The 22,226-nt window shown below is 45.4% G+C and overlaps 1 protein-coding gene and 1 long non-coding RNA gene across 22 annotated transcripts in view; one reads left to right on the top strand and one right to left on the bottom strand.

Moving 5' to 3' along the window:
* Window positions 1-22,226, bottom strand: part of DNM1 (dynamin 1) — a 132,691-nt gene that overhangs the window by 34,896 nt on the left and 75,569 nt on the right. For 12 of the 21 annotated variants that reach the window (XR_013834842.1, XR_013834843.1, XR_013834844.1 and 9 more), the window contains 2 exons: window positions 17,164-17,277; window positions 16,392-16,403 (listed from right to left, as the gene is read on the bottom strand). Coding sequence is in view for 17 of the 21 variants with exons in the window: in XM_079962035.1 (XP_079818161.1) it covers window positions 16,392-16,403; window positions 17,164-17,277 (126 nt within the window). In the remaining 4 variants the exon portion in view is untranslated. The remainder of the gene's footprint in view (window positions 1-16,391; window positions 16,404-17,163; window positions 17,278-22,226) is intronic. The other 9 variants (XM_079962041.1, XM_079962037.1, XM_079962034.1 and 6 more) reach the window with 1 other exon arrangement.
* LOC307207994 overlaps window positions 1-22,226 on the top strand; it is a 149,873-nt gene that overhangs the window by 115,314 nt on the left and 12,333 nt on the right. The gene's annotated exons all lie outside the window — the stretch shown is intronic.

Below are 22,226 nucleotides of genomic sequence, written 5' to 3'. Positions count from 1 at the left end.
AAGCCCTGGCTTACAACCCTCTACCTGCAAGCAGGGAGACGCACGCGAGAGAGAGAGAGAGAGTTGTGTGTGTGTCTCCCTCCTCCCTCCCTCCATCATCCTTTATGGGAAATTGTGAAATAAATGTAACAACAACAACAACAATAAGTTCACACCCTCCCCACACCCACCGCTTGGATGCTGGCGTATTCAGCTTTGGAGGGAAATGAAAGTGGATGGATCTCCCTGCCTCTCGGTATGTTCCTGTTGCTCATGTGACAAAGATGCTTCAACCCTTAGAGCCAGGGTTGGTACCTGCGGCCCTCCAAGTGAGGGAAGAACCCCTAGCTCAGTGGTGGGACATCCATTTTGCATTGTATTCAACTCTAGAATTTCCATTTAGGGCTGGGAAAGCCTCTTGCCTGAAATCCTGGAGAGCTAGCTGCTGCCAGCCAGTGTAGACAATGCCAAGTTGGATAGACAACAAATCTGCGTTGATAGAAAGGCAGCCAACGATGCTCCTATTCTGAACTACTACAACTCCACCACCCCTGGTCATTGGCCATGCTGGCTGGAGCTGATGGCAGTTGGAGTCCAACAGCCTTAACTGGACTGAAGCCTTTCCACCAACCACTGCCTTAGATTGGCTTGAGAGCTGAGTTTTGCAAGATGCCTTTCACAACTGCCTTCCTGTAAAAGTCCAAAGGGTGTCCTAAATTGGTGGATGCACTTAAGGCAGAGGCTCAAATGCCTGCTCCACCCCTGAGCACGTGCATGACCAATTCTACTATTTTGCCTTTCACCTATTGTCTTTATATGACTGGAGTTCAGCCCCTTGCTCATTTCTATAAAAAGGAGAGACATCACTTTGCCGACAAAGGTCCGTATAATTAAAGCTATGGTTTTCCCAGTAGTGATGTATGGAAGTGAGAGCTGGACCATAAACAAGGCTGATCGCCGAAGAATGGATGCTTTTGAATTCTGGTGCTGGAAGAGACTCTTGAGAGTCCCATGGACTGCAAGAAGATCAAACCTCTCCATTCTGAAGGAAATCAGCCCTGAGTGCTCACTGGAAGGACAGATCGTGAAGCTGAGTCTCCCATACTTTGGCCACCTCATGAGAAGAGAAGACTCCCTGGAAAAGACCCTGATGTTGGGAAAGATGGAGGGCACAAGGAGAAGGGGACGACAGAGGACGAGATGGTGGGACAGTGTTCTCGAAACTACCAGCATGAGTTTGACCAAACTGCAGGAGGCAGTGGAAGACAGGAGTGCCTGATGTGCTCTGCTCCATGGGGTCACGAAGAGTCGGACACGACTAAACAACAACAACAACTCAAGGATATGCAGTACCGGCACTTCTATTTTTGTTGAAAACAAAAGTGTGCCCTATTTTTTTTGGGGGGGGGTGCGAAACACTGATTCCCATCAGCCCCAGCCAAAACATATGGAGGGCACCAGACTGGAGAAAGCTGCCTTGTAGGATCTGAATGGGGTAAGTATATATACAGTACTCTTGAGCAGATGACCCAGCTCTGCAAGTGATCGTTGTTGCTCACTTCCCCTGAACAGATCATACTTGCGTAACTGCGCCAAATGCCTTGCACCCCACACTCCAGAAGTCAAGGAACGTGAGTATAATGGAAGAATGGTCATGGCGGGCCTCCGAAAAGCAAGGGGAGTGACCTGGGTCCTCCAGATCGGTTGCTAGTTTTGTTTCATCCCTGCTAAACCATGGATTCCAAATCTCCCTTTCTTCTGCCTCCCCCCCACCCCCATCTTGTGTGTGCTGGTGGGTTTGCATATTGCGCATAAAGCAGCCTTTATCCCTGCAGCAATGGAGAGGAAATAGAGCACATGGCCCTTGGAACATCTGGAATCGCTACACGGGAGCCGCGCACCAGAGGGAAGACAACATTCCTTGAGTTTCCATCCAAGGTATGGAGCCTTCTTTTCCCCTCCCTCGCAACCTTATCCACCAGGCGGCTCAGTTCCTGTCGAACTTTGACCTTCCCAGCAGCTGGCAAGCTCCTCCTTCAAGCCTCGTTAGTTTTGCACTGCCACGTCAATTGAGGCAGAAGTGCAGGAGAGAAGCAGGAGAAGGAAGGGAGGCGCAAAGACCAGAATGACGGAGCCACAATGAGTGCCAGATGCTGGGTGGGGACTGGAGGCCACAAAGGAGGTGTGGGAGGGAGCCAGATCACTCTCCTGGTAGCCAGAGGCTAACTGCAAAGGCAAGTAGCCAACGTGGGAGCAAAGAAGCTTTGTGGCGGACCTGATCGCAAATGCCGCACTCCCCGGACATTTGCTCTGGAAGCCAAAGCAGAGTTGGAGTTCCTTTGGGGCAACAGCAACCACAAAAACCAACAAAGCGTTTCATGGAAGCATTGTGTGGATACTTCAGGCCCAAGCGATCTTCTACCAAGAGCTGACCAGATGTGGGGGTTCCCTAAAAGGAGCTGAGGACCCATAACTCCTCCACCTCCAGCACACGGCTGCATCTTCCAATAGACTCTTCTCCCAATTTTTCAGTTGGTGACAACTGTTTGCTTTCTTCATTTATTTAATTTTGTTTCTATTTTCCCTCCCCCTAAGGAACCTGTGATGTGGCCGAAGGGATCTGGGTGGTTTTCCGTATGAAGAAGCTTGGAGAAGAAAGGGGCAGGACGGTTGAATGGATTCTGCGGATGCGGGGATCACCGAAGCTGGCGCCGATGTTTCTTCCCTGGCAGCTGGTAAAGTAAGCTGCTTCTTCTGACAGGACTTGGTCTTCCCATTGCCTGTTTCCCCCCTCTCTCTGTCTTTCTCTCCCCTGAGAACGGTCAGCCCGGAGGCAGGAGCCCGGGAAAGAAGTAAGTGCACCACCTGCTTGCCGGCTTTTTGGACCCAGAGGCTCCACTCCGTCTGCCCAGTGTTCGGACTACCTGTTCAGGATTACAAGATTGTACAGTAGTCTGCACATTGGTTAGGCTGTGCTGGGATATACATCGTATGCTGCTGGCACTGTGCAGGGAAAGTGGTGCTTGCCTGGCCAAAGGAAAATGATGCCTGGTTTCTCTCTCCATCCCAGTTTTCATCTCTGAACTTCACTTTTTCTGAGCTGTCTTGCTTCCTTCCACGTCCCACCTCCCTCCCCTTGCAGGCAGGTAGGGTGCTCTCTTCTTGGGTTTGCGGTGGGGGGAGCAGACCACAGAAAGTGAGATGGCGGGAGATTTTTGGCTGGCGCAGGTTTGCGATGCAAGTTTTAGTGGGTCACAGTGAAGCAGCGTTAGCTGTCTACTAAGTACCAGAGATGCTTGCCATGAAGCGTTTGAATAGTACAGTGGTACCTCAGGTTACAGACGCTTCAGGTTACAGACTCCGCTAACCCAGAAATAGTACCTCAGGTTAAGAACTTTGCTTCAGGATGAGGACAGAAATTGCGCCGCTGCGGCACGGCGGCAGCGGGAGGCCCCATTAGCTAAAATGGTACCTCAGGTTAAGAACAGTTTCAGGTTAAGAACGGACCTCCGGAATGAATTAAGTTCTTAACCCGAGGTACCACTGTCGTGAGACTAGAGATGTCAGTATAAGTTGCATCTTCAGCTGAAAGCATTTGTTGTGTTGAGCTATTTCAATTGCTTTTGTTTGATCTGCTCATTGTACACAACCCCTCAGTTAGTTAAGAACTCTTCTGGGGGCTTCCTAGGATGGGAAGCTGGAAGCTGGCAAAAATGCTGCTCATTTTAAAAAAGCATCAAAAGGATTCTCAGAGCTCTCAAATATAGTTTCAATATTTACTCTGGCGCCTTTCTGCAACTTCAGGACAAATATGGAATAAAAGGGCTTATCCACACTTCCATTTGGTCCACATTTTATTCTGTTTGCCCCATGCTTTCCAGGCATGGTTCCGATGGGATTTTTGCTTGCCCGAAGTCAGTCTGCAGAAAGCCCAATTTACATATGCTACAATTCAGCATTAAACAGTGGGTTTTCTCTGCAAAAGCAGCAGGGCAAACGAAAAGCCTTTCAGACCCATGCCTAGAGAGCATGGGACAAATGGAAGTGTGAATGAACCCAGAGAGAGAGAGAGAGAGAGAGAGAGAGAGGACAAGAATCACGGGAGATGGGGAAAGATTTAAAAGGAAATAAGATGCAGGGAAAGTGCACAAGTGCCAATCAGTATGAATTGCTACCATGTTATCTGCAAGGGGTTGAGAGTCAGAAAACAAAAGTGTGCTCTAGTACCTCAGAGGCACTGGGTTTTCATGGTGTGGGCTTTCCCAAAGATCAGGCTCTTTCATCGGATGCCTGAAGAACCCCTGGAATCTGGGGGAATAGGCTGCTGCTCCTTCTGAGACCATTCCACAAGAAATAAATCAGAGCCCTGAGAAGCCGCAGCAGTTTCCTCCCCTTTTTACCTCTTATCTGGGATGAGTTTTCAAGGCAGAAATTGAAAGCAGGGAAGGAAACTGTGATAACATTCAGTTCATCCACTAAACTCGCTGGAGTTACTTCTGTCTTAATGACTGATGAAGAAGTTCAAGAGGCAAAAGGGAGACAAACTAAGGAAATGAGAAAGCATTTCATGCTGGCTGTGGAGTGTGTGTTCCCCCCTTAAGTGGCTCTTGCAATAAACAAGAGGTTTATTTTAGCCAGCTGTCATGTTTGGATCCCTGCCCCTGGGCTGCCTTTTAATCTTGCAAAAAGTGCAGAACTCTTTTTTAATGTCTATGGTGAACGGTGAAAGTTTAAATTAGCTTGTGTTCACTGTGCTTAAATCCTGTCACCTGAAAGAAAAATGGATGGGAGGCAAGATTCATTCCACGTTTTTCACTAACTGGAGCACCAAGTGAAATACACGGTGTGGTTTTGATTTTCACTCGATGGAGGCAAGGTATAATTTGGGACAGGGTAATCTAAGTCAGTTTTCAGCGTGAAGGCCAGGGCCTGGTACCCAAACATACGGAATACAAATAAAAGGGAGAGCAGCTTTGGGCATCTACAGAGAGCTTTCCGTATACAGTGGTACCTCTAGTTATGAACTTAATTCGTTTCGGAGGTCCGTTCTTAACCTGAGACTGTTCTTAACTACCGGCGTGCTTTCGCTAATGGGGCCTCTTGCTGCCGCTGTGCCGCCAGCACACAATTTCCGTTCTCATCCTGGGGCAAAGTCCTCAACTTGAGGTAACTCTTCCAGCTTAGTGGAGTTTGTAACCTGAAGCGTTTGTAACTCGACATACCACTGTACTGCTTGGTAGTCACACCAGACCTTCAAACATCCAGCAGCTGCATTTTAAATTGCATTTTAACCTGTATTTTAAATTGGTTCCCCCTCCCTATTAGGTTTTTACTGTAATTTTTACTGTTGTTAGCAGCCCTGAGCCCAGCTCTGGCCGGAGAGGGTGGGATATAAATTATTATTATTATTATTATTATTATTATTATTATTATTATGAGTTTCCAATGCGGAGGGGCTGGCTTCAGCTGCAGAATTTCCTGAAGAAATTAAGCCCCAGGAGAAAGTCACAAAACAGAGATTCCTACAAAAATATGCCTAACCCCACTCCACCTCAGAGGGTTTCAGTGATGGCAGGCCAAGGCACAGATGCATACCGACTCAATGCAGAGACAAAGCATAGGTTAAAAACTCCAAGAAATCAAACAGATGCTTGATGAATGTGGCTATTATGCAGAAGGGTAAAATGTCCACCCTTCTTAGTCATTCACACATCATCTTCTTAAGCCCGTTTAATATGGATTAGCAACTGCCCATTAACATGCCTTAAGCACCAGTCAAAAAAGGTTAGAGAGTAGGAAAAAGGACAGATCAGTGCCTACTCCCTTCCAGCCATGTGCTGGAAGTAGTGGACTGTCTATTATAGTATTCCTAAAAGGGTGCAACCCTTATGCACTCAGAAGTAAGTCCCATTTAATTCAATGTGGTTTGCCCCCTGGTTAAGTGGGGCAACTTAGACTAGAGAAAATGTTGGTGATGGGCTTAAAATAATAATAATAATAATAATAATAATAACAATTGTGCACATCTATGGAAGATTCATCAGTGGCAACTAGCACTACTGTTCAACAGACACTGAAGATTAATAACAAGCAAAAGGCTGAGTCAGAGAGGTCACTGGGATGAATCAGCTAGCATATCCCTCTTCTTCTCTGCCCATCAACCTCTCTGCCTATCATCCTAGACAGGCACCCTCACTGTACAGGCAGCCCCTCCATTTACGTGCGTTCAGTATGTGCACGACTGTGTATACGCACATTGTGCTGAATCTGGAAGTGATCCAGAAACATCATAAAGGCGTCACTGAAACGTCACTAAAACGGAGGAACAGGGGCAAGGGCGAAATGGGGTGTTTGCAGGCTTTTTCAATGGGTTTCAACTGTACGCAATTTCATTGGTGTCTGGGGGGCTACCTGTACTGTTTAAATGCAAGTTGAATACTTTTTTTATTTTAGCGCATAATTTTGTTATGCACAGCTGTTTTTAAAGTTTTCCTGTTTTTATTATTGATAATTATTTTGTATTATTTTGCAGGCACTGCATTTTTTAAATTAAGCAGTATACAATTTTTCCACCCACATAAAATAAACACACTTTACAAATGTTTTGTCTCCACCGACAAACACACACATTTTCTGAGCAGTGGGATAATTAGGGCAGCCCTTCCAGCTGAGTTAGGGTCCAGTTGTTAGGTTTTTGCCTCCCATTATAGCCAGTGGTCAGGGATGATGGGAGCTGTAGTCCAACAACATCTAGAGAGCTGCACCCCACTGCCTATTGCTCAGAAGCAAACTGCCCCTAAACCCAAAGCAAGCTGGTAGCCGTTACCACTTCTTGTGGCAGTGTGTGCTATCAATTAATTACATGTTGTGTGAAGGAATACTGTCCCGATTTTCAACCCCCTACCTATGTTTGGTGGGGACGCGGGAGAGGGCCTTCTCAGTGGTGGCTGCTCCCAGACTCTGGAACTCCCTCCCTGGAGAAGCCAGACGGGCTCCCTCCTTGCTGTCCTTCTGCCAGCAGGTAAAGGTGGCTTTATTCTGGCAGGAATGTGGGACCTGACTGCTTTTAAATGTGTTGTTCTATTTTTACTATTTGTTTTTAAATGATTTTTATTCCATTATAGTTTAATTGTTTTCTAACAATTGTATTTTAGCTTTCTATGTTTTATCTGTGTTTGTTTTAACTTTTGTAAGCATGCCTTGAGTCCTGGCTCTGGGGAAATGTGGAGTATAAAATAAAACAACAACAACAAATTATTTGTTAAATTTATATGAATGGAATGCTTTTCTTAAAAAAAAAATACCCCACTTTTCCATGCAAAATGCCAGATTTTCACTGGGCCCCAAGTTCTAGTGTTATGGGAGAGGGAGGAAATTTTCACTTTATCCACACCATACATTGTGTCACAAACAAATCTTGCAAACTTTTCTCCCAGGTGAGTTGTTTCGGCCCTGTGACCATATCTGGTTGCCCTTTTCTACATCTTCTCCTGCTCTACAGCACCCTGCTTGAGACACAGCAACCAGAACTGTGCTCAGTATTACAACCATGGCCTCCCCATAAGTTTATTTGAAGGCACTGTGATACAGGCAGTTTTATTTTCAATCCCTTTCCCAATAATCTCTACCACAGAACTCACATACAGTTCTTGCAAAAGTTCCTGTCCTCTAGGTAAAGGTAAAGGGACGTCTGACCATTAAGTCCAGTTGTGACCAACTCTGGGGTTGCGGCGCTCATCTCGCTTTGTTGGCCGAGGGTGCCGGCGTACAGCTTCCAGGTCATGTGGCCAGCATGACTAAGCCACTTCTGGTGAACCAGAGCAGCGCATGGAAACGCCGTTTACCTTCCCACTGGAGCAGTACCTATTTATCTACTTGCACTTTGACGTGCTTTTGAACTGCTAGGTTGGCAGGAGCAGGGACCGAGCAACGGGAGCTCACCCCGTCGCAAGGATTCGAACCGCCGACCTTCTGATCGGCAAGTCCTAGGCTCTGTGGTTTAACCCACAGCGCCATTCGCGTCCTGTCCTCTACTAGCAGCTTATTGCATTGTTTCAGAAAGCCTTGAGGAAGAGAGAACAGTCTGGTAGCATTTGAAATGGATTTGCCTTGAAAGAGGAGCGGAGTATCATAACACGTGGTGCACTGCAATCCTATGCAAGTTTTCTTGGAAGTAAATCCATCTAGGTTCAATTGGGCTTAGTCCCAGGTTGGTCTGCATAGGACTGGGACCTTGGGTGATACTGCAGAGTCCTGGCATTAAGCAGTTTCCTTTTACAATGTGCTGCTGCTGGCAGGATTGGTCAAAGAGCCTCTTATTCAACAGCCCCACTGGATACTGGGGGCATCTCATGAAGAGAAACAAATGGGCAGGTGAGATCACCGCCCCAGCACCCCACTTGGCCAACCCACTGGAAGCAATCGGTTCCTAGCTGTAACTATTGCTTCAGCAAATCTACTGCACTATGGCTCTCCACAGATCAGGGACCCAGCCCGTTGGGAGGCTGACAAAGGAAAACAGCAAGAGAATCCAAAAACAAGAGGGGCTCTTGGACGTAGGGCAGTGTAAGGCAAGTCTAACCCCATCCATTTCCCCATTACACACCATCAGCCACTCCATTCACAGCAGGCAACAACCCCATCTATGCTAAGACCTTCGCCCCTTTAAGACCCTTTTACATTCCAACCATTTCCTTCAGCGGGGGCGGTGGGGGGGGGGAGAGAGAGAACAAGGCAGCTTTTGCGGGAAAAGGCTGGGTATTTTGCTAATGGGGCCCAGATGTTTTCACCACCTAGTCTGGTTGCCCAGCTCCACTGTAACAGGGTGGGAATAGGCTGGGCTACTCTCAAGCAGCAGAGGTACCTTGCTTGACTCAACGGCCAAACTTGTTCGGCTTCTCTTGTGTAGAAAAAAGCAGCCCTTTGGTTTAGCCGCCGCAGAGAGGTTGGGACAAAAAAAGCACAACATAACCTTACAAAAGAGGGGGTGTGGGAGGGGGGTTCAAGCCCCCTATTATACATATGTGCACACACACATACAAATGCACACAGCCCTCAAGAGATAATTCACTGAATCCTCAATATGTTAATTTAAAAAACAATAAGGAAAAGCCTTTGAACTCCATTAGGCTGGGTATCAAATTGGGTGGAGGGGGATTCCAAAACAAACTAACCTGATATTATTATTATTATTATTGAAAAGGTAAAGGTACCCCTGACCGTTAGGTCCAGTCCGACTCTGGGGTTGCACATTCATCTCGCTCTATAGGCCGAGGGAGCCGGTGTTTGTCCGCAGACAGCTTCCAGGTCATGTGGCCAGCATGACTAAGGGAACCCTGACCATTAGGTCCAGTCGTGACCGACTCTGGGGTTGCGGCGCTCATCTCGCTTTATTGGCCGAGGGAGCCGGCGTACAGCTTCCGGGTCATGTTGCCAGCATGACTAAGCCGCTTCTGGTGAACCAGAGCAGTGCACGGAAACACCGTTTACCTTCCCACCGGAGTGGTACCTATTTATCTACTTGCACTTTGACATGCTTTCAAACTGCTAGGTTGGCAGGAGAAGGGACTGAGCAACGGGAGCTCACCCCGTCACAGGGATTCGAACCGCCAACCTTCTGATCGGCAAGCCCTAGGCTCAGTGGTTTAGACCACAGAGCCACCCGCGTCCCTATTATTATTATTATTTCAATGCCACCCTTCCTCTGAAGGTCACAGGGCGGCTTACAATATAAAAACACAAAAATGCATACCATAATAACAATCAATAACAACAGCACACCCCCACATAGTTTAAAAGGCTATAGATTTCTTAATTAAGCAAAGGCCTGCGAGAAGATGTTTATGACTGGCGCCTAAGTATATACAGTGGTGCCCCGCAAGACGAACGCCTCGGAAGACGAAAAACTCACTAGACGAAGGAGTTTTTCGTTTTCTTAGCCGCTTCGCAAGACGCATCTCCCTACTGGCTTGCTTCGCAAAACGAAGCTTGCCCCGCAAGCTCCGGGGATAGCGGGGAAGCGCAGCGCGTCTTCCCCGCTGTCCCCGGACCTCTTTTGAAGCAAGGGGCGGCGGGGAGAAGATCGCTTCTCCCCGTTGCCAGCCCCGCAATCTCCGGGGACAGAGGGGAAGGCGCACGCGCCTTCCCCTCTCTCCCCGGACCCCTTTTGAACCAAGGGGCAGCAACGGGGAGAAGCGATTCTCCCCGCTGCCCCTTCCCTTGCTTTAAAACAGGTCCAGGGACAGAGGGGAAGGCGTGCGCCTTCCCCTCTGTCCCTGGAGATTGCGGAGCAGGCAACGGGGAGAAGCAATCTTCTCCCCGCCGCCCCTTGCTTTAAACAGGTCCGGGGACAGAGGGGAAGGCGCTCGGCGCTTCCCCTCTGTCCCAGGACGGTCTCCATAGGAACGCATTGATTGATTTTCAATGCATTCCTATGGGAAACCGTGCTTCGGAAGACGAAAAACTCGCAAGAAGAAAAAACTTGCGGAACGAATTAATTTCGTCTTGCGAGGCACCACTGTACCTGTCTTCCTGCCTTCCTGGGGACAGTATTCCACAACCAGGGAGCCACTGCAGTAAAGGCCCGTTCTCATGTTGCCGCCCTGCAGACCTCTTGAAGAGGAGGCGTACGAAGAAGGGCCTCAGATTATAATTGCAGGATCTGGGTCATATGTGGAGACTGTCCTTGCAGTATTGCATTCCTAAGCCATTTAAGGCTTTATAGGCCCAGAAACTAATTGGCAGCCAGGGTTGGCGTTATATGCTCAAACTGTCTTGCCCCAGTGAGGAACCTGGCTGCTGAATTCTGCACCAGTTGAAGTGTCTGAACTGTCTCCAGAGGCAACCCCACATAGAATGCATTGCAGTAATTTAACCTAGAGGTTAAATCTATATCTCCTGGGCTTATGTACAGATCAAGACACAGTTATCCTTCAGAATTTGCAGTTCACCGAATTTTGCAATATTGTTCTCAGCTCAAAGAAAAGTATCAAAACCCATTTTTTAAAAAAATCTTATTTCGGAATTTAGAAATGTATGCACCAAGATTAAATATATACTTTATGATAAAATACGTATCTATATATGCATTTAATTTTTCTGCAGTTTTTTTAAAAAATTACATATTAATATAGAGGCTGGACTGAACAGTTTTATGAATGAACACATGTGAAACTGACACAGACCAAAACCTATCTATCCATTTATTATACTGCCCTATACCCATTGATCTCAGGGTGTTTCAAATCAGCCTGATCCAGCCATTTGTGTGTATGTGTATCTAGTCTCTAACATGTGTACATGAAAATGCATAGTTATGAATCCTAACATACTCCTTGGCAGTGCACAGACTGCCATTTTACACCCTGAATATCCTGGGTTATACAGTGGAACCTTGGTTGTCAAACACTTCAGAAGCCGAACAATTCGGAACCCGGAAGTGAATGTTCCCATTTTTGAACGCATCTCAGAAGTTGAATGGCTTCCGAGGCGTGTTTCTCAATTTTCCCCATTCACTTTGCTGACAGACCTTTGATCCTTGGTTGTTGGGTCAGCAGGGGTTGCAGGGGTCAGGGGTTGCAGGGGTCAGCAAACTTTTTCAGCAGGGGGCCAGTCTACTGTCCCTCAGACCTTCTGGGGGGCCCCCGACTATATATATATATATATATATATATATATATATATATATATATATATTGGGGGGGGAGAACAAATTCATATGCCCCACAAATAACCCAGAGATGCATTTCAAATAAAAGGACACATTCTACTCATGTAAAAACACGCTGATTCCCGGACCGTCCGTGGGGCGGATTTAGAAGGCGATTGGGCCAGATGCGGCCCCTGGCCTTAGTTTGCCTACCCATGGTTGAACGGTCTTCTGGAATGGATTACATTTGACAACCAAGGTTCCACTGTATTTCAAACAGTTGACTACATATTGTAGGTCATACAGCCTTTTCTGGTAATTCTTTAACTCATCACCCTGGCTTTTAAATCGGTGGGGACCAGACAACTATATTGGAGAGTAACTGAACACAGCAAGAGCGTAAGGAGAGCCAGATGGATCGTGCCAATGGCCAGTGTTTTTTTTTAAAGAAAAGAAAAATGGTGCTGGTACTAACCATGATGTGGTCACAGTAAGTGCCATCCTTTAAACATAGGTTGGGGGGAGTTGCTGGTACCCCCTTGGAAAAGAAAGCACTGCCAATGGCCCTTCTAGTCCAGCACAGTTGACTGTGGTCAATAGATATCTGTGGGGAACCTGCAAGCCAAGCCCAAGCACCACTCCCCACCCCTCTGGGGTTTCCAGCAGCACTATTCAGAAGCACTTCCTGCCTCCAACTGGGGAGGCAGAGCACAGCCATTGTGGCTAGTGGCCACTGATAGTTGCCTCCTCCGTGAAATTTGTCCAATCCTCTTTTAAAGTCATCGCTGTGGGTTAAACCACAGAGCCTAGGGCTTGCCGATCAGAAGGTTGGCGGTTCGAATCCCCGCGACGGGGTAAGCTCCCGTTGTTCGGTCCCAGCTCCTGCCAACCTGGCAGTTTGAAAGCACGTCAAAGTAGATAAATAGGTACCACTCCAGAGAGAAGGTAAACGGCGTTTCTGTGCGCTGCTCTGGTTCGCCAGAAGCAGCTTAGTCATGCTGGCCACATGACCCAGAAGCTGTACACCGGCTCCCTCGGCCAATAAAGTGAGATGAGCGCCGCAACCCCAGAGTCGGTCACGACTGGACCTAATGGTCAGGGGTCCCTTTACCTTTAAGTTAGTGGCTATCACTGCTTCCTGTAGGAGAGAGTTCCATGGTTCAATCATGCGCTATGTGATGGACATCTGTCCTCAGCCTTCCAACCTTCATTTGATGCCCACAAGTTCTCCCCCTTACAAGAGGTGGAGAAATACTTTTCTCTCACCATTTTCTCCATACTATGCATAATTTGGCAAACTTCTATCATGTTGACTCTTCCTCGCATTTTCTCTAAACTAAAATGTCCAAAATGCTGCCACCTTTCCTCCTAAGGGAGTCTCTCCATCCCCTTGATCATTTTGCTTGGCCTTTTCTGAACCTTTTCTAAACTCTACAATGGCAAACTGAGTAGGGAGCCTTCAGCGATGTGACGGTCGTGGCAAGTCCTTGGGCAATGAACCATGGTAATAAGATCAGGCAGGGGTGTTACAAATGTGTTCTGTTTTCACCTGTGAAATGCCAGAGGTTATGGCACTCTCCATGAACACTGGAGACAGCTGGCACCCAGGAGCACCCTTCATTGTAAAGCCAACAAGCTGAAAGACATGATCTGCAAAAAAATAATAATCCTAGGGCTCTCTATAAATTCCTACTAAAATATACTGCTTTGCTTCCAAGTGGAGTTCAGCTACAGACTTCCAAGTGAAAACTGCTTATGTTTCCCTCCAAAGAAGCCAAGGAGTGGGACCTATGAAAGAGGAGGGGTGTGAGGGTGTAGGGATATGGTGCTGAAGTGGAGCGGGAGGGGCGGAAATAAAAACATGTTCCCCCTTTCCTTTCCACTCTGGTTGAAACAAAGGCCCCTTTCTTCTGCTCAGCTCCTGCCCCATCAGCACTTGGGTCTCCCTGCATTTATTCAAGGGATGGTGGCTGGCAGGTAGCTGCCTTAATTGGGCAATGCTGCCTCTCGCCATCCATCCAGAAGGGAAACAATACAAATCTGCAGCTGGTATTCAGCCCCAGGGCTGCCCTCACCCAAGGATTAAAAGGAACTGCTATCCCCACACACTTCAGCCCCAACCCCTGCAGCTGGAACTAGTTAAAATGGCTTATGTTTCTGAACTGCAGTCATTCCCATCACCTCTGAGTAACTGGGGGATTCTGGACACCTCTGGAATCTGGATGCAGAGACCAATTCGACATCGAAACCCAATATTTGTGTCTCTCACACTCTCCTGCCTTCACACCTAACTCTGAGGGGGATGGACAGCGAGGGCCTATCAATTTGACAGACATATGCTGTCTTGGAAGCTTTGTGTCGGCAGCAACGGGGTGAGTGATTGATACTGCAATACCTTTGATAACCAAAGTGCTACTAATTCATGCTTGCCCATCTGATGGATGGGTGAAGATCTCAGAAGGAAGGGGTGCTGTCTCAGGAGCTGCTTAACCAGAAATAAGGGCCATTCATTGTGTACAATAGCACACTCTTGGTCTGAAATGCAGCTATCCTTTATGATAAATCCATGTGGTTTGAAATAAGGAACATCTGGAAACATAGTACTCAGGTTACAAGGGAGAGGCCACTCTCCCCATTACTCCCTTTTCATCAGGCAGAACTGGAAAGGTAGCTAGGGGCCATTTCATACATGATGTTTTATTTACCTAAATGGATTTGGGGGAGGGGGCAGGAGGCAGGAATAAGTACACCATCATGTGTGAAGACAGTGCACTCATCTATTCCAATTCCTTGGAGGGTCCTGCAATGGGAACAGGTGCATTTTTACTTGGCAAAAGAAGCTAAGAGCATTGCACCATGTTAAAGATCAACAGCAGTTTTACCGGGTGAAATTTACAGACTTTCAGTAGTTTGCAATGAGCAAATCAAAGAAAAGCCATTGAAATAGCTCAACACAACAGGTGCTTCAAGTGGCTCCCCCAAATTCAGCTGAAATTGCAACTTATACTGGCTTCTCCAGTCTCACTATTATTCAACCCCTGGAATGGAATCCCTGTAAATTTTGATAATAAACCTGATTTGCCATGGGAGTCGAATAATTTCGATTGCAACTGTACATGCTTGCTAAATATGCACATTTTCTGCAAACAAACAAACAAACAAACAAACAATCTCTATAATCATACAGTGGTGCCTCGCAAGACGAAAAGAATCCGTTCCGCGATTCTCTTCGCCTAGCGGTTTTTTCGTCTTGCGAAGCAAGCCCATTGATGGCTTAGCGGATTAGCGCTATTAGCGGCTTAGCGGCTTTTAGCGGCTTATCAGCTTAACGGATAAGCGGCTTAGCGGCTTAGAAAAAGGGGGGGAAAGGGAAAAAAAGTCGGAAAAACTCGCAAGACATTTCGTCTTGCGAAGCAAGCCCATAGGGAAATTCGTTTTGCGAAGCGCCTCCAAAACGGAAAACCCTTTCGTCTAGCGGGTTTTTCGTCTTGCGAGGCATTCGTCTTGCGGGGCACCACTGTACATTTGTATGCCACTCTCTTAAAGGCCCACTTTGTTGGGGTATGCACATTTCTGTGCCTGTTACTTGGTTGGAGAAGTTCAGGAAAGTGCAAATCTTGGATGGCTGTGTTTTAGTTCTCATAACGTGCAGATTAGGCAGCTTTAAAATGCAAACCAAATCTAGTTTCTCCCCCAACCTTACTATAGAACCATCAACATATCTCCCAGCCTTTATCTTCTTTTCTCCCTAAAACTGCCATTTCCACCCTTTCAGCTGCCCTCAAACCCCTTCCTGATTGGTTGGGTGGCATTTCCTTGAACTCTGATGCCCAGATCCTGACAGATGAGAGACTCAACTAGGTAGGTAACCTATCTAAAGGGCTGCTATTTGATCACTTTATAGTAAAACGAAACCTTTGTAGTAAAAGGAACCCTCAGTCTGATTTCAAACCCCCAAACCTACAAACCTAAGCTAGACAGAGGAAATCCTTGTTAGAGTCTGATTTATTTTCTACACATTCCAATCTGATTTATTAGACAGGATTTGGCTAGGGAATTTGCCTTGCAGAAGCAGACATTATTGCTCATTCAAAACAATACTTTTCTCTCTCACTCGCTAAAGACTCGCTATACATTTTGAAATCATGAGATGCACTAGCTACTTCAAACCATTGCATAGTCCATTTGTGGCTGAATTTCCCTCCCTCCCTCTCTCCCATGTGTGTGCAAATATATCTGTATTTTATTTATTTTACCTTATTAAAAATAAAATAATAAATCTAGCCCTCTGATCATCTACTGAGGGGATGCAATAACATAAAACTTAAACAAGTGAAAATAGCACAATTCACAAAACAACTGAAAGAGGTTAAATATATTACAGTTAACATACAATCATAAAGCTGATCTAAAGCTACGGAACATCTCTCTCCCATGGACTGGGGGGAAAATAGAACCCCACAAGTGCCTGGGTAAATAAATATGTTTTAAGCTGGTGCCAAAATGAGATAAAAGTCACTACCAGAGGGGAAAGCATTCCGAAAAGGAAGACCCTGCTTTCCCAATTGCACAATGAACCTTTTGCCCAACGATGAATTCTGAGGAGGGTTACCTCTGACAATTTTAAAATGGGCCTGCTAAGCACCCCCTAGGGCAATCAGAAATTTAACCCTATTTTTTAAATAATTCAGAAATGGCAATAAACATTTTTTTAAAAAAAACAACAACAGCATATGTATAATGCAAAAATGTTTTCAAAACTTACCCGCAAGAATGTCTAGAAGTCAAGTTTAAAGGAAGGGAGAGATGAAGATGTGAGCACACTAGTGAGAGTGAGATAATGCTGCCCTCTTCAAAAATGCAGTTGCCAGACCCAATAATTTTAGGTGCCAGTGGATTCTTCCACCTATCCTGATATGATTGACACCTCCCTTTTCAACTCATTCCTGTTGTGCTGAAGTCGGTTAGTTCACTTTACTGTGTGCTGAGCATGTCACATAACTATTTTAACACAACTTCCAATTCCAAGTTGGTAACTCCTCACAGCACTTCCAGAAGCAGGTTAGAGAGAGGAAGTTCAGAGGCATGGCAATTCACACAACCAGCCCACAACATTGTACATTCAAGCAGAAATTGACTTCACCATGTAATGTCAAAGTAGTGAGTTCAAGATTATCACAACTGACCCACAGACTGATTTGGGGTGAAATGGAAGGGGGAGAACCCAGCGTAAGTTCATAAGACCTGAAGTGTCTGATAAGCTACAACAGTATATGGTGGTGGTGCTGAATTTTGTGGACTCCAAAAGTGGATCCAATGAGCCGTCAAGATTCTTTATTTTAAAAATGTGTAACCCCTCTTTTTGAGGAACTTCCTCCACAAAGCTGCTTACAATATCCAGTAAAAACCAACTCCACTTGACAATAAAATGTATTTCTTAAAAATACAAAATACAGTACAACTTAACAATTAACCAGCAGAAGTTCCCCTTGATGGCAATTCAGAAGGAACAGAAAACACCAACAGAGAGTTCTTACCTCATCATCCTTGTACCATGAGAGGTTCTCAGCCGTCAGGACGAACCAGTACTCTTTGGAGCCACCCTTCATGATGCCAATGTTGTTGATGGTGAGCCAGCCCTTGCGGATCACCTGTGTTATAAAAACGTATCATTGTTACGCATGCCAGCAGCTGACTCAGTGGATAAGAAGAGAATGGCATTACACACACAGCATATCAAACAGCAGGGACGGTCCAACAGCTGCTTGGATATCCTCTATGGAGGATGAACCTACGCCAGCAAACTGAGACCTGCTTAAAAACAGGAGAAAGAGCCAGACCAAGAAGGCAAGAACTTGCTTATCTTAGCTCGTATATCCTCTGCCAAGAACACATGAGGAAGGCTCTAGGGCAGAGATCTATAGGGCTGCAGTGAAGAGCATCAAAACCTCTGATGCCTTTGCCAGACATCAGAAAACAAATCATAGTAAGAGGTCCAAGTCTGAAGTCAGGAAGGTACACACCATTCAACAAGACTTGGAAGGGGAAGTCTTATTGGGTTGCAAGGTGAGTATTAAAAAGACATTACAAAAGACCAGAATCAAGGGCTTTGGTGTTCCAGAATAAAATAAGAGGAACATCTCAAGAACAACAGACATCTGGGAGCCCCAGTTTTTCCATTCTTGATGGTGGGGATAAACAGGGCTCTGTGTACTCTGTAATTCAGTGCAAGTGCAGGGAACCCCCAACCTCACAACTCAGTTTTCATTTTGTCAAATGAAATTTCTGCCTCATACGACTACCAAAATAGATTTGAAAATGTGTTGGCAATATCCAGCAAAATCTCAGAGGAGTTATATCAGCATTTCCTGTGCTCATTGAATGTGGTTTCAGGACCACATGCCACTCTCCTTTACCCGGATTAAGTATGCAGAAATTGTCATCCCCTGACATATGCCATACAGGCTAAAGAGTTCAGCTTATCTTTGCATGGTACCTGTGTTGCTTTGGCACAGTTTTTTTTAAAAATCTGCAGTACACACAACCGTGTTTAGACCCCACTCCGTAGCAAAGACTGAGTAGATCAAACAAAAAAAGGAGGATTGCAATCAACAAACAATTGAGTTAATAGCATTTTAAAAAACAACAGTGAGTATCTGGAAGCAAAGGTGCATCTGGAATTCATATCCTGGATTTAATATGTGTTTGTGTGTGAGAGAGAGACAGAGAGAATGAGAGTGCTGTACTTGGGAGGTGCACTGTCACTACACCAAGAAACAATCAGCCTGCAGCAAACAACAGTCTGAAAAATCTTTTAGCATGAACCATCTGTGTTCCACGAGGAAAACGGAGTACTACAAAGACCAAGACAACTGCTAAACTGACCGATTTTCTTTCTTTCTTTCTTTCTTTCTTTCTTTCTTTCTTTCTTTCTTTCTTGTGAAGACAATTGCACAACTACTGCCTCTCACTCTGCAACAGCAACACCGCCACCAACATGTCTAGCTACATGAGTCTATGACACTCTTTGCAAGTTGTGGTAACGCTACAGCTAGTGGTTTGCCATGACCATGCCAATGGCCCCTGCAACCTCTCTTAGCACGAGGAGGGGGAAATAAGCCATAGTCCCTGAATTAACATTTGGTCTCAACTGAGGACTGTGGCTTGTTTCCCGCCACATAGTCGAGGGCTTCTCCACACTCACCGTTTGTCCACTCTTTTCCAAGCATAGGTCTGCGCTTTGAAGCTCCATGTCTGGGTGCTCTTTCAGGTTTTCTGTGAATTTCTGGATTCAGCTTTAAAGAGTGGCTTTTCGTGGGGGAAGCTCTAGAGCAAAAAAGGGCACTCAGATATGGAGTTCTAAAGCACAGGCTGCCTGGAAAGCATAGAGGAAAAGTAAGTGTGGATAAGCCCCAAGATGTAAAGCCAAGGTTTGGTCTTGGTTTCTTTGAGCAAAACAAATCATAGTCCCTGGACAAAAAGGCTTGTGGTTTGTTGTCCCTGCTTGCACTAGAGGAGAAGTGAAGAGGAAGAGAAAGCCATCTGCACATCGACAGTAAACCATTAACTGCAGCTTACTATGATGTGTGCACTGGGCTGTTCATAAGGTAGCCATGTGTCCTACTTTGCAATGACAGGTTTCTATTTTGAAAGGCTGTCATATGGCAGTCCTCTATTTGAAAGTATTCTCTATCTGAGGGTTGTCAAGTCCAAGTCTGGTTTAAAGATAAAGGAACCATAAAAAGGGAGAGGAACTTTGAAGTTGCCCACAATGGCTAGTTAGTAGAACCTGGTCAGCAGACTGAGCAGGCGCAGAAATTACCTGGTGCCTTCTCTACTATGGTAAGAGGTATCCTGTTTCTATTTAAAGTATAGTAATTATTTCTAAATTTGCATTTGTACATATGAATTACCACATGCCAGCTTCTGTAATTCTTGAAAATTCTGTATTCTTGGATACCAGGCACTGTATCCATCCCCTTAATGCTTGATAAAACTTTATAATAAAGTTTTAGTGCAGGTATGAGCGCTCAAAAACTCAAAGACAGCCTGAACATTTAATTGCCAAATTTCTTTTGCAAACCAGTTTTTTTTCCCCCCAAAAATGGAACCATCACACTTTTTAGCACACCTGGATTAAAATTTAGAAGGGTTGCAAGGGAATAGAGAGGTGGGATAAACTTCTTTGGCGAGGCCACTCTGGTCCCTGGGTTATCATAGCTGTTATAAAGAATAGCTGCTCTGAAAACACATGGAAGAAAAATCTGGAAGCCAAGAAAATTCCACTTGTTAAACAAAATATATTCATCCAAGTATGCATGTGTGCCTCCTAAAGGCCCTGAATATTGAAGATTTCCCCCTGATTCAATGACTCCTGGTGCAAAAGTAGGAGTGAAGGGCCAGAATGCACAAACCATACCACTCTTATCTAGACTTTCTTTCTTCTTACTCCTCTTTCTTTATTATTTATTTCATCTTGGAGAGACCTACTTCTGCTCCCACTACAGCCTCCTGGTTTTAATCTTCTTATTAATTACAGCTAATCCCCCCCCCGTTATACTCAGAAACAGACTAATTATTAACACATGAAGGGAAGCAACATTACAGAAAAGTAAACTTCACTGGAAGGAAAGCAGTATGAAGATGTGTAAGATATCACGGCATTACAATCACTTATTTAAATAAAGATTGTTTATTTGTTTACAAAGATAGTCAACTTAACTCAAAAGCTTTACACTGCCTCCCTTCCCTTAACTCTTCAGTCTTCATTCGTTTTGCTATCTCTGTGACTTTGATGTCAGAGAACGAGATCTCATGTCGGATCCCCCATTCCTGCTGCCATGGAAACATCTGGGGAGGCCTGGGAAATAGCTCAGATCCGAAGAACCCAAAGCCAACACGCCCCCAAACCAGGAAGAGATTTAGAGCAGCTCCCAAGCTAGTCTGAATTTCCCTTGACAAAAGAAAAAGGGCATTGGAGTTGAAGGGCGATCCTTTGACCTCACGTCTGCCCTGCCAGTGAGACCTCAGCAGGGCTTTGGATGGGCAGTTAAACCAACTTCAGATTCCACACACCAAAAACATATAATTTAGGATTGCACAGTCATTGGATGAAAATATATTTCACAGTTAATCTTTAATTTAGCAATGCACAAATCAAATGTAACACCACAATTTATCTTTCCAGTTTTTCCATTGTCTATTTAACCTACATGTGGAATAAGGTATTAGCAAAACGCATGTGTTTGTACTGGTTCCCTTTAAGGCCAACACAGGAAGATTCCACCATATCTTTTGCAAATCTTTGGACCTATATGTCATCCTTCCACATTTTAATGTGAAACTATTTCCTGCCCTAACTTTTAGTTCTAATAAAATGTAAGGGACTCCTTTGTTGCCTTGGAATAATTTCAAACCCAGGTCACAGTGGTTCTTATTTCTGGTTGAAATAAAATCCCTTAATGGGAAATATTGAAATAGATGGAACAGACTCATGATTCATTTGAAGCCCTAGTTCATCTAGGCATCCAGTTCTTCCCTGCTCCACTTCAACAAGTATTGTCAAGCCATGTGCACTCAAAGTGAATTTATTCCCAGGCAAGTCTGCTTTTTCCTATTTATAACTCCACTAGTGTTTTAAATACATAGTGTATTTGTATGCTAGTCTATATTAAAATATGGTTGCATCTTTTAGTGGTGAGCTGCTCTACACTTGCAGCTTGTGGTGTGACTTTAAACAAGCATGCCTAGCATCTTTGCCTAAAATCCCTTCACACAGCCACAGCGATTGGATTTTCAGTGCTTACAGCCTAGTGCATTACTGCGAAACCAGCTTCCCATTTGTTGCATTAATACTGCAAGTCCTTTAGGAAGCAGGTTCCTTCCTCCAGGCAGAATGAGCCATCCAGGCTGCCCCAACTATTGCTCTCTCCAGCCATGTAAACTGTGGAACGAAGGACGCAGTTGCCGTCCAAGTGCATATAAAGAGTTAGGTGAACAGGAAACAATGGGACACAGTTCTTTCCACCAAACTACAGGAAGTAATGGCCACAATAATTCTGGAATTCTCTAAGCAGAAAACACAAATTCTGCAACCGGAATTAAGTATCTCTCCAGCCGCCCCATGGCACAGCCTATAGCAGACCTAAGCAACTTAAGACTGAACACAGCATTGCAGCCTGCTATCTGATTGACAGCTGTCACGTTTATTTTTCCGCCCAAGGCAGCCAGCAACAGAAAGAGGGTTACAGAGCCACCAGACGTGGCTGGTATGTACTGCTGGCTGAGTTGTAGAAGCCAAACTTATAGGAACAGTATCCTCACAATCCAGAGGATATCTCTGGCCTATCTCATAGCAGACTACATGCGATAGCAGCAAATCTATAATTTTGAACAGAACTTTATTGCTAATCACGTTTAAAGGAGGCAGGTGTCGGGGGGTTAGTTTAAACCCCAAAGGGGTACAAATGTAAGGGAGGCAGAATCCTCTTCCCCATCTACTAGTCTTCTTCAGCCCACCAGGGGTCCTGTGTTCAGTTTTGGGCACCACAGTTAAAGGAGGATATTGATAATCAGTGCTGCATAATGGTTAGAGTGTTGG

This window comes from Podarcis cretensis (assembly GCF_951804945.1).
Source record: "Podarcis cretensis genome assembly, chromosome: Z".
Taxonomy (NCBI): Eukaryota; Metazoa; Chordata; class Lepidosauria; order Squamata; family Lacertidae; genus Podarcis; species Podarcis cretensis.
The sequence above is the reverse complement of the archived record's forward strand: the minus strand, read 5'-3'. Positions and strand labels throughout refer to the sequence as shown.